We start from the raw sequence: 13,353 nt of genomic DNA on the forward strand, positions 1-13,353 counted from the left end.
TCATTGTTACTCTGAGTTTTCATTCTCAAATAACAGCAATGAAGTGGATAAATTGTACAACAGACAGGCAGGGCACTGACATCACTGAACCCCAGCCAGTGTCTCTAAGACACGTGGTAACATGTTACCCTCTTAAACACCCTGCCTCGGTCCCTCAAAATGCCTAGCAAGGTTTGGTACCTGTTTTCTTTTAGCAGATGAATTGAATAACCGGGCAAGAATGACTGTGTTCCATCTGACAACTGTGTGTCTAAATGACACAGCAGATGGATGATTCACTGGGATAGCTAATGGTCTGCTAAACTGCTGCACTATTTACAATGTGTGGTGCTAGAAAATATGCACTCAAATGAATTACATATTCATTGATGTGTATCTGCAAAGATCTGTGGTTCACACACATTAGTGCATTAGTGGTCACAGTTTTAAGATATCCTAAAACACCATCAGGTCTTAGTAAAGTAAATCAGCCCCATGGTTTCTAAACAGAGCAATAGGTACTAGAGTCACGTTACACGGTCTGTTTGTTAACCTCCTGTGGTAGGGTAGTGTTGGTCCTCAGAGGGGTGGGGGGTGGAGGGGCGACTCACCGATGCTGCAGTGTTCTCCCTCCCAGCCAGGGTGGCACTCACACTGTCCGTTCTTACACTGGCCGTGCTCCTTGCAGCGGGGGTGGCAGTCCTGCAGGTCACAGCCTGGCCCGTCCCAGCCCTCCTCACACTGGCACTTCCCACCCACACACACACTGTGGGCACTGCAGGGCACCGGACACACCTCTGCACACGGACACAGAGAGAGACAGGCAGGGGTCTTACTGCTTTGGGCAACAGACAGTACACCTCTACACAGGCCAGATGGACATGTCAAAGGCCAGCTGCATCATTGCTCCCAAAATACTTGTGATAATTTCCGATGAATTAATTCAGGATCCTAGACACTAATCTTGTCTTGCAAGTCTTACAAGTTCATCTAATAGACCTCAAAAAATAAAGATTTTTGAAAAAGAATATTATAAATATTATTCTTATTCTTATCTCTACCTACCTACTCATGACATAAAACTCAAATTTTGTTTGTTATAATACTTTCTAACTATGTTGAGTGCTGCAGGTGCAGTTATAAAACATTCAATGCTTAAAAGTTTTAGAGGTTTAATGATATTCAATGAATAATTTCTATGGAATATGGAGAGTACATCCTATCAGCAAGTAGCCAATCAGCAGAGAGAAGAAAGAGCTGCGGGCGCAGAAAGGCCACTTATCCCCACACATGGAAAAGGCATTCACATTTAAATATCCATCATATTTAATCATGCCATAACCACTTCATTTGCATTTTATTAATCTCGATTTTTCTACCATTAAGTATATGACATTTCTATTCATTTTGTCTCTGCATCTGCTTGCAATGGAATTCAACATGCTTGCTGTCTAACACAATTTTATAGTAACGGTTGAATGTTGCCATTATCCTCGATGCGCTTGGATTTCTATGTAAAAAATAAAGAAATCACACACAACACATTGATACATATAGGCTACTTTAGTGTGTTACAATCAGGTTACAGTAGGTTTACTCCATGGTAATGATATAGGCAGTCCAGCCACACACAGTCAACGTTACAAGTCATTCTGCATACACTTGAGTGAACACAAAATCAATTTCCACTTTTGGATCGAAATACTGAACTTTGCTTTGGAAGGCTCGAAAAAAAGTGTGGGTTGAGTGAATGCACATTTCTTTCATGGTTATGGAAGCCGAGGCACCACACTGCTCCAATTCATTGGAAAGCGAAATAACCTCCACGCGTGCCGTTTTCCCTTTTGGCCATCAAAAGTAATGAAGAAAGAGGGACTACTTTTCCTTTTGAGGAATGTCTTAATATGCAGCCCACCTCTCAGGGTTTCACCCAACCTAAATACAGGACTCTAGGAACAGAAACATTAATAATATGAAGATGAGCAGAAATTTATATGACAGGCAGGCTTTATTCTAAAGGGTGGAGGCTTCCATAATATTTTGTTGGCACTGTGTTTCCATTCTTCTCCATATATATAATAAGCAGTGACATCAGCAGTAGGGTGTATTAGTGTGTTGTTGTGTGGCAGCTAGCAGCAGGCAGCTAATCTGTAGACCTGTCCCTGGGCTACTGGGGAACCTGATATCCTTCTTGATCTGGCTGCCTCATGAGTAGGGTTGGCACAAGTACCGTATAACCGATGGTTATCGATGAAGACAGTCATGAAAATACAATAACAGTCATAACTGTTAAAAATAAGAATAATACAAAAAATAGTGTGGAACAAACAGCTGATTGAAGACGGGATGGTCGGACATTCGTGCAGTTGAGTCCGTTTTGGACGTAACATGGACTCTTAAACGCCCACACTAGTAGAAATCCACTTTCTCGAGCTGAAAGACTATGGCCAGTAATAAATCATTGTTTAAGTCAAAGTATGATATATGTGGTGTTGAAGTGACAAAACCAAACTGCCCGCTTTGTGCAAACTAGTGCCAATGACGTGTTTTTTCATATGAAATGATGTGTAAATATTTTTTTACTTACGTTTTGTTTCAGGGCTTGGTTTTATTTTGATGGTTTGTCTATTAATCAGAAACACCTGCAAATTATGCGAGTCGCGACTGAGCTGAGCAATATAATTGAGCATCTTCAGTTATTAGGTAGCCTGCCTAATTTGCAAACTGAAGGACTGCAAGAGCCATTTGAGCCGCGATTTGCTCTACCGAAACAAGTGTGTCTTTCTCATCAATATCACAGATTTTTTACCCTTTTTAGACAACCACATTTTGCAGGTGTTTTCTTTTTGCCCTGTGTTTGATTTGTGAGCTTAAAGGAAAACTCTACTCAAAAACTATCTTTTGGCATTTTCCATTTGTCCATTGTTGATAGTCCCAAAATGTCAGCAATCAAGTTTTCAAGATATATAACTTTCAAAATACAGCCAATATGATGCATTTTACAGCAGTTATTTTTTACACAAAGTGGATTTCTGTTTTCTCACTGAAAAGTCTGAATGTGTCGGCACCGGGGACTCGGGAAGTGGCTGCATTATTGATGTCATGTTATTAATCAGGCCTTTTGATTTGTACGGATTGTTTTCGTTTTGTAGGCTAGGCTAGGCTACCTATTTACTGATTTAATTCATGGATAAGGCCTTAGCATTCTGAGCTCGTTCCCAATGATCAGTGCTTTAGTTGATTATGTTGCTGTCCAGCCCACCGTGGTCAGCACCCCCAACTCCAAACATCTTGCCGCGGCTATGGCACACATAGATACAGAATGACTAAAATGAGCTTGACCTGGCAATTTGACTGGTAAACTCATGGGTACACTCGCAATGGATGCGTGTAATGTTGAATGTTAATTCAAATGATGTTAACTGTTATGGCACATGCAATGGAATGCATTTTTTGTAATATCAGTTGAGTTGAATCAACAAATCAGAGCACATATTTTACTTCCTGCTTTGCTCCTATAGGTACACTCGCAAAGGCCGCCAGTCCATCCATTATGCCATCATTGACTTGAATGGTGATGTCCGTTCTATTCATTCTATTTCTATGGCAGCACATGCAGTCAGGAGCGAAGGAGAAAATGTGCTACCAAAAAAACATTGACCGTCACAGCCCAATAATGAGATCTACATTTGTATCACAGGCTGAACAAAACCAAAACAACAACTTTTAGACAAAGATGACAAACAACACAGAGGAATATCCAGCATCATCTCCTACAGCCTCAGTCACAACAGCTTCCCTGAGATGTTTCTACAACCACTGTGTCAACACTGTCTGTTATCAGTAAGAACCATACAGTCATTGGTGGCAACTCTTGTTATCAACGTCCTCTGACTAAAATAAATTAATTAAACATTTCAGTAAGAGACAAATTCCCACGTCAAATGAAGTGCAGACTTTTCATCTGGAGGCAGACAGTCAAAATAAAGGCATTCTACTTTTTCAAGTGTAGCAGTGACGTGAATGTTAATCCAATGCAATGATTTTTTATTTTTTATTTGTTCTGTATAAACAGACAGAAAGGTGACCTAAATTCAAATACAAAAATCAGATGAACAGATAACGCCTATGCTAAAAATAACAGATTTAAATTGTACAAAGGAGCGTATCTCGGGATGAATCCTAACCATGGCATTATTGTTCCCTGGAGGAGGCATATTAAAAAATGAATAGTTTTAAAACAATCATTAGTATGCAACAATGCATATGCATATATTGATAAAGAAACAAGAAGTGCATTTGGCTGAATTGGGAGCCATGGAGCGCAGTCCAATTTACACACAGCGTGTCAGAGAAATGATTGCTAATTTGTCTGATAGGCTGCTGGGTGTGTGAAGGTCTCCTTCTGCTAGGAGCTGGCAGATCATTACAAGCAGAAAAACACATTGCCAGGGTCTGTGTTACTCAGTCAGAGGTAAGACCAAAAGTTAGAGTCATGTACAGCAGATGCAATCTAGTCATTTAAATCACAGCCAGACAGAAAGGAGTGGGGGCCTGACTACACGTAAACCTTTTATTGGAGGTTAAGGACGTGATTGAACTCCAAAGGCTCCCCTCTAAGTGTCTGGGAGTGGACATTCCGACTCCGAATGTGAGGTAATGGTTTAAGTGAGGTAACAGTCTGAAAGCACCTTAAATCGAGTGTGTGTCTGTATGTAGGACAAAACCTACCATATGGAGATAGAGACATGTTTTTCTCTATATATGTCTCTGCATATATGTAGGTTGTATGTACGTCATGGTTCTTGTACTCACCGGTGGAGCAGTCAGAGCCAGTCCAGCTGGAATCACAGGTACAGCTGCCAGAGTCTGGAAGGTATTTCCCATGGCCTGAACACTGCTCCTGGCATGCTGGCAGGGGGCTCTCGCAGTCTGGGCCTCCCCACCCCGTTGAACACAAGCACTCCCCCTTCACACACACACCATGGCCAGAACACTGAGGGTCCAGGCAGTCCACTGGCCATGCAGAACCAGGGAGGTGAGAGAGGGGGGGGAGCGAGACAGTGAGAAAGAGAGTGTGAGCGAGAAAGTGTCAGAGTAAATACTTCATGCCCCCCCCTGACCATCTGTATATTGTTTGAATCATCTCAGCTTCTGAATTTTCTTTCCTCTATGGGTAGGTACTGACACAAAACACCTCCATCACATATTTCCTCTATTGGTAGGTACTGACACAAAACACCTCCATCACATATTTCCTCTATGGGTAGGTACTGACACAAAACACCTCCATCACATCTTTCCTCTATGGGTAGGTACTGACACAAAACACCTCCATCACATATTTCCTTTGGGTAGGTACTGACACAAAACACCTCCATCACATCTTTCCTCTATGGGTAGGTACTGACACAAAACACCTCCATCACATCTTTCCTCTATGGGTAGGTACTGACACAAAACACCTCCATCACATCTTTCCTCTATGGGTAGGTACTGACACAAAACACCTCCATCACATCTTTCCTCTATGGGTAGGTACTGACACAAAACACCTCCATCACATATTTCCTCTATGGGTAGGTACTGACACAAAACACCTCCATCACATCTTTCCTCTATGGGTAGGTACTGACACAAAACACCTCCATCACATATTTCCTCTATGGGTAGGTACTGACACAAAACACCTCCATCACATCTTTCCTCTATGGGTAGGTACTGACACAAAACACCTCCATCACATATTTCCTCTATGGGTAGGTACTGACACAAAACACCTCCATCACATATTTCCTCTATGGGTAGGTACTTTCCTCTATGGGTAGGTACTGACACAAAACACCTCCATCACATATTTCCTCTATGGGTAGGTACTGACACAAAACACCTCCATCACATATTTCCTCTATGGGTAGGTACTGACACAAAACACCTCCATCACGTCTTTCCTCTATGGGTAGGTACTGACACAAAACACCTCCATCACATCTTTCCTCTATGGGTAGGTACTGACACAAAACACCTCCATCACATATTTCCTCTATGGGTAGGTACTGACACAAAACACCTCCATCACATATTTCCTCTATGGGTAGGTACTGACACAAAACACCTCCATCACATATTTCCTCTATGGGTAGGTACTGACACAAAACACCTCCATCACATATTTCCTCTATGGGTGGGTACTGACACAAAACACCTCCATCACATATTTCCTCTATGGGTAGGTACTGACACAAAACACCTCCATCACATATTTCCTCTATGTCTTTCCTATTTCTATGGGTAGGTACTGACACAAAACACCTCCATCACATCTTTCCTCTATGGATAGGTACTGACACAAAACACCTCCATCACACCTTGCTGATTCATCACATTGTCTGTGTACTTCAGTGGTGTTCATTGAAAGCAGTGTCACTGTAACCTTGCGAGAACAGCGTGTCCTAGCAGTGAATGGTTTATTACTGAGAACGCGTCGCACCATGAGGAAAACATGGCCATCTACAACAAGAACATGGAAACGTGTGCAGCTTTTACACAAGATTCTCATAAAGAATTAACAATAAACAGCTTCAATCCATGTCTGGAGCTAATTGATCACATTTAGTCGTGATACACTTCAGAACAACCCCACCCACCCAACTAATGCACACTACAAAAAAGAAAAATCTATGCAGTGTTAACCACAGTAATTACCACAAGGCTTGCAGGCTGGATCCTAGTCACAGGCTCATTGGCTCAAGGTTATTCTCTAGCACGGATATCTCAGACAAAGCCAATAATTACCCCACTGGATACAACTACCTAAGGACAATCAATTGATTTGGCTGTTTCATCCTAAGCATTCTTCATGACGTGCATGAAATGCGGGGAGCGGCTGTTTGTGTGTGTGTATGTGTGTGTGTAGAGGATAATCTATTGGGTCAATCTGATTTTGCACACAAAAACTCTCTCCATAATTAAAATGATGTGAAAGGAGGTTGCTGGATTTATTGTTGCTGTGGTTAAATAGTAGGCCTAATCAGACAGTCTATAAAACACTTTGGTGTGTGTCCTTGTGCAAAACCCAATAACAAACAGAACACTGGTTAGGCTAGTGGTTAGAGCCCTGAACTAACAACTAGTGGCTTTTCTGCATGCCTCTGTTATTGCACTTTGTGATAAGGGACGCACCAAACCAAAGCTCTTTGGCTGGGCTAAATGCAACTGTATCCTATCCCTATGCCTGTGTCAACAGCGATAATGATTATTATTAGGACAGGATCCTTGCCTTGTTCACAGTTGTTGCCCTTGTAGGCGGGGCTGCACATACAGATGCCGCTGACACAGGTGCCGTGGTTGGAGCAGGTGGGATCGATGCACTGGTCCTCCTGAATGTCACACTCTGGGCCCTTCCAGCCCGGGTGACACTGGCAGTAACCTTTCTCATAATCTCCATTCCCACTGCACAGGACAGGACAGGAGTCTGCAAGGGAAGCACATGAAGACAGTAGCCCTCAAGAAATACTGTGGTGTAAAGAAAATACACCTAATACTGTACTGTATGCATTAGTGCATTGACATGTTCACATTCAAAACCTTCACTCAAAACAGGTTGCTGTCTAAGATGTGAATTATAAAGCTTTGTGTCATTCCAGCACAGGCAGGTACTAGTTAGTGCTCACCCTGAGACCCCAGTGGTGATCTCCCCACGAGCCGTATACAGGTTTCACCCATCACCAATATCTTACTAATAAGCATGCAGCTGAATTCACCTAATCCTCTCCCCCTGATGATAGTGCTGTAAGTACTCTCCCCTCCGCTGGGCACAGGCCACGCACCCCCACTCAGACCCTCTTCCTGTGAAATCCACCTAATCTCTCAAGCACTTCAATTTTGCTCAAGTGGCACCTGAGTCAAACTCCAGTAGCTGCTGTGTGGCGCTGCAGTGGCGGTGTCTCCCTCCAACACCCCCCTCTATTTCCCAAGGCCCCTCCATCCACCACTTGGTGCCTTAGCATGAAAATTGATATTTACAAAACGAGGAAGAAGCTTAGAGCTCAGAGGCTGAAGCATGGAGACACATGGTAAACACCAGAGCAGAACGTACTGTGCTGTATAAATAGATTCAATAGAGATCTTTGCTCACATGCCATTAACCCTTTGGGGTGTAGTCTAAACACAACTCATATCACTAACATATTGCATTTGCACATTGTCTTTCATTCCTATGCTACATGTACTGTATAGACACTCATAGTGAACCATTTTCCAGTGTTTTTAAAACCTATGTGAGAGAACATGACTCCAGTCTCCTCCTCTCCTCTCCTCTCCTCTCCTCTGATCTCGGGTGCCTCCAGTCTGTCTGTCTGTTTATGTACTGTTGCAGTGTGGAAGTTATGCCTTACAGACCCTGGCCTGTCCATTAGTCTCCATAATATGTCACAGTTCCACACCGGGAACAGTAATAGACACATTATGCTCGCTACAGTGGCTCCCTGACCACAGATTTAGGCAGAGACAGATTAAGGCTTTCGACCAGAGTAGGTCGGCCTGGGCCAAGAGAGACCACTTTGACCACAAAGTGGATCTGAAATTACCACTTGCTTTCCTCAATTAATGCAAAGATTGTAAATAATCCTTAGAGACAATCAAAATACTCTCATTCAGAATGGCTTTTAGCGTTGATAATATTGGCAGAATGCATTATGAAGCACGAGGCTTGATAAAACAGTACCCACACAGAAAAAAACACATGAATTTCAAGTAATCACATGTGATCTTATGTCAAGTTAATGTGATAACATGTGACAACATGTAAAAGCAACATGTGATAACATGAAACTGCACATGTGAGATACAGATTTTAAGTAGTGTTAATTTCGGTTAGATTATTAAAAAATTATCACAGTTTTCATTTTCGGTTTTGTTAATTTATTTGTGCGCCTGAGTGGCACAGGGGTCTATGGCACTCCATCTAGAGGTGTCACTACAGGCCCTGGTTCGATTCCAGGCTGAATCCCAACCGGCCGTGATTGGTAGTCCCATAGGGCGGTGCACAATTGGCCCAGTGTCGTCCGGGTTTGGCTGGGGTAGGCCGTCATTGTAAATAAGAATTTGTTCTTAACTGGCTTGCTTAGTTGAATAAATACATTAAATGTACTATGTATTATGTGGGTTGAATGCTGTAACAGAGAATAAAACAATTAATAAAAGTCCCATGATGGTAGTAATTGCCCATTGCTGCTTATCACTTATTAAATATCCCTTTTAGTATTGTGTTCTTAATTACACTTTGGATGGTGTATCAATTCACCCAGTCACTACCAAGGTACAGGTGTCCTTCCTAACTCAGTTGCTGGAGGGGAAGGAAACCACTCTGGGATTTCACCTGAGGCCAATGTTTTCTTTAACCATCATTTATTCATAAAATATTTCAGTTATTGTGTTATTTAATTCCAAGTCATCATCTCACCTCTATAGAGCTGCTGCCTATGCTGTCTGACAAAATCACAATTTTAGGAGTTCTTCAAAATAAATAAAGCAAACTTTTATGACTGCTAAATACCAACTATCAATCACTAATTTTCAGGTAGAAATACCTTGCGAAGCAACTGCTCTCTAAGAGACTGGACAAGTAGGTGCACAATGGATTACGGTCATTGTAGTTAATTACCATGTTACCACCTGCCCTAAACTATGTAGAATATTGGCCTGTTCAAAACTACAACTCCCTACTTACATCCCACAGTTTAGGCTTGACTTGATTTATATCTAGAGAAACTGTGCAATGTGTGCATTGAGCTCACAGAAAAAATAAGAACTAAATGGAATTCAAATAATTGAACAGCCTTTGGTGAATTAGTTGTTTAAAAAACAAAAACTAACCGGCATTTCGGGTAATTGCTCAGCACTTATTTTAACATGTGAACGTTTTTCACTTGAAAATGCAATGACATGGGGTTTTACAGTAAGTGGTACACTGTACAGCTGAAATACAAAAGAAACATCTTTAATCAGTGGCATTTGCGGTACGCTGACCTTTCTGCTGCACCACAAAGTGTGTAGCATTCCCCCACATCACTGCCATCTGCACTGCTATTTTAGTTATCAGTTAATATGACTATTGTCTCATCAATGATTTAATGACTTATTTCAGCAATTTGAGGGTTTTCTGTAATGTTGGTGTGGCATATTATTATATTTATGGGTGATCAGTTGTGTCATTGGGAAACTTGATGATGGTGTTGGAGTCGTGCCTGGCCAGGTAGTCATGAGTGAACAGGTAGTACAGGAGGGGACTGAACACGCACCCCTGAGGGGCCCCCCGTGTTGAGGATCAGCGTGGCGGATGTGTTGTTACCTACCCTTACCACCTGGGGGTGGCCCGTCAGGAAGTCCAGGATCCAGTTGCAGAGGGAGGTGTTTAGTCCCAGGGTCCTTAGCTTAGTGATCAGCTTTGAGGGCACTATGGTGTTGCACGCTGAGCTGTAGTCAATGAATAGCATTCTCACATAGGTGTTCCTTTTGTCCAGATGGGAAAGGGCAGTGTTGAGTGCAATAGAGATTGCATCATCTGTGGATCTGTTAGGGCGGTATGCAAATTGGAATGGGTCTAGGGTTTCTGGGATGATGGTGTTGATGTGAGCCATGACCAGCCTTTCAAAGCACTTCATGGCTACGGACGTGAGTGCTACGGGTCGGTAGTCATTTAGGCAGGTTACCTTAGTGTTCTTGGGCACAGGGACTATGGTGGTCTGCTTGAAACATGTTGGTTTATATACTCAGTCAGAGACAGGTTGAAAACGACAGTGAAGACACTTGCCAGTTGGTCAGCGCATGCTCGGAGTACACGTCCTGGTAATCCGTCTGGCCTGTGGCCTTGTGTACGTTGACCTGTTTAAAGGTCTTACTCACATCGGCTACAGAGAGCATTTTATATGTTACGAATTTGTAAGTGCTTAAGATCCTGTTCAATCTCTGTAATATACCTTTTGAGCAGTCTGGTCCCAGAAAGCCGGTGAAGCAGTGGCAGTGGCCTGCTACACATTCACCGTTCCCCTTACAGTTGGTGGAGCAGCCGTCCATGGTTTCTACAGACACAGAGAAAGTAGTAAACAACACAACATATGGGCTAGAAACACAAAGGAGAAAAATGGTGCCAACTCATGGTATAATGAAGACTATTACTTAATTTGTGCATCCGTTGAGACATTTATTAATAAACAAACATCATTTAGATCCCACAAATGATCTGACGAAGATCCTGGTTGGTATCCAAACGTGTGTTTAGTAATAAAGGTACGTGGTGGAGCGCTATTTCTTTTATACCAACTTTTTGGGGGCTCTGATCCTACTAAAGGATTTGTGTTTGACCACACTTGACGGCATATTATAATCTAACATGCTGAATGATTGACAATAAGGTAACAGATGAAGAGTTTCATTCCAAAACACTATATATCCATTTTCAATTTTTTTTGTAAATGAGCTTTTATTGTTTAAAGAAATGATTAAAAAGATTGGTGTGTTTTTTCACTATCTAACTTTGACATGGGGTTGTTCAATGACAGAAATGTAATTGTTTAAAATCTATCACTTGATGGTTTCATTTCAGAGAGAAAAATAATCACGTTTTTTGCTATACAGTGCATTCGGAAATTATTCAGACCCTTTGACATTTTCCACATTATGTTACGTTACAGCCTTATTCTAAAATTATTGAAATAGATTTTTCCCTCCTCATCAATCTACACACACCCCATAATGACAAAGCAAAAACAGGTTTTTAGAAATGTATGCCAATTTATCACAAATAAAAAAACTGAAATTTACATTTTCTTAAGTATTCAGACCCTTTAATCAGGACTTTGTTGGAGCACCTTTGGCAGCGATTACAACCTTGAGTCTTCTTGGGTATGACGCTACAAGCTTGGCACACCTGTAGTTAGGGATTCTCCCATTCTTCTCTGCAGATCCTCTCAAGCTCTGTCAGGTTGGATGGGAAGCGTAGGTGTACAGCTATTTTCAGGTCTCTCCAGAGATGTTCGTTCGGGTTCAAGTCTGGGCTCTGGCTGGGCCACTCAAGGACATTCAGAGACTTGTCCCAAAGACACTCCTGCATTGTCTTGGCTGTGTGTTTAGGGTCCTGGGCGCCCAGTCTGAGGTCCTGACTAGTCTCCCAGTCCCTGCCGCTGAAAAATATCCCCACAGCATGATGCTGCCACCACCATGCTTCACTGTAGGGATGGTGCCAGGTTTCCTCCAGACATGACGCTTGGCATTCAGGCCAAAGAGTTTAATCTTGGTTTCATCAGATCAGAGCATCTTGTTTCTCATGGTCCGAGAGTCCTTTAGGTTCCTTTTGGCAAACTCCAAACGGGCTGTCATGTGCCTTTTACTGAGAAGTGGCTTCCGTCTGGCCAATCTATCATAAAGGCCTGATTGGTGGAGTGCTGCAGAGATGGTTGTCCTTCTGGAACGTACTCTCATGTCCAAAGAGGAACTCTGGATCTCTGTCAGAGTGACCATCGGGTTCTTGGTCACTTCCCTGACCAAGGCCCTTCTCCCCCGATTGCTCAGTTTGGTCGGGCGGTCAGCTCTAGGAAGAGTCTTGGTGGTTTCAAACTTCTTCAATTTAAGAATGATGGAGGCCACTGTGTTCTTGGGGACCTTCAATGCTGCAGACATTTTTTGGTACCCTTCCCCAGATCTGTGCCTCGACACAGTCCTGTCTCGGAGCTCTACGGACAATTCCTTCAACCTCATGGCTTGGTTTTTGCTCTGACATGACTGTCAACTTTGGGACCTATATAGACAGGTCTTTCAAAATCATGTCCAATCAATTGAATTTACCACAGGTGGACAATCAAGTTGTAGAAACATCTCATGGCTGATCAATGGAAACAGGACGCACCTGAGCTCAATTTCAAGTCTCATAGTAAAGATCTGAATACTTATGTAAATAAGGTATTTCTGTTTTTATTTTCAATAAATTAGCAAAAATCTCTAAAAACCTGGTTTCCCTTTGTCATTATGGGGTATCGTGTGTAGATTAATGAGAAAAATACATAATTTAATCATTTTTAGAATAAGGCTGTAACGTAACAAAATGTTTAAAAAGTCAAGGGGTCTGAATACTTTCTGAATGCACTATATATCCTATAAATGCTATATACAAATGCTATATATCCGCCTCACTCTCAAAGAAATACAACCCTGTAAGTAGTACTGCTAGGTTTCACACAGTCAAATGTAACAAATAACTATGCTTTTTATAAAGAAATGTACAAATTATAAATCTGTGACAAAATTAACTCAATAAATAATATGAGATACAGTATGTACTGTACGTAAAGTATTTACATTTTAGTCATTTAGCAGATG

At 42.0% G+C, this 13,353-nt stretch overlaps 1 protein-coding gene across 1 annotated transcript in view; it reads right to left on the reverse strand.

Moving 5' to 3' along the window:
* The window catches only part of LOC139418412 (teneurin-1-like), a 132,755-nt gene that overhangs the window by 43,656 nt on the left and 75,746 nt on the right, over positions 1-13,353 (reverse strand). The window contains exons 8-11 of the mRNA XM_071167817.1: positions 10,959-11,060; positions 7,259-7,453; positions 4,795-4,995; positions 591-776 (exon numbers count right to left, since the gene is read on the reverse strand). Of these exons, the coding sequence (XP_071023918.1) occupies positions 591-776; positions 4,795-4,995; positions 7,259-7,453; positions 10,959-11,060 (684 nt within the window). The remainder of the gene's footprint in view (positions 1-590; positions 777-4,794; positions 4,996-7,258; positions 7,454-10,958; positions 11,061-13,353) is intronic.

This window comes from Oncorhynchus clarkii, chromosome 10 (genome assembly GCF_045791955.1).
Source record: "Oncorhynchus clarkii lewisi isolate Uvic-CL-2024 chromosome 10, UVic_Ocla_1.0, whole genome shotgun sequence".
NCBI lineage: Eukaryota > Metazoa > Chordata > Actinopteri > Salmoniformes > Salmonidae > Oncorhynchus > Oncorhynchus clarkii.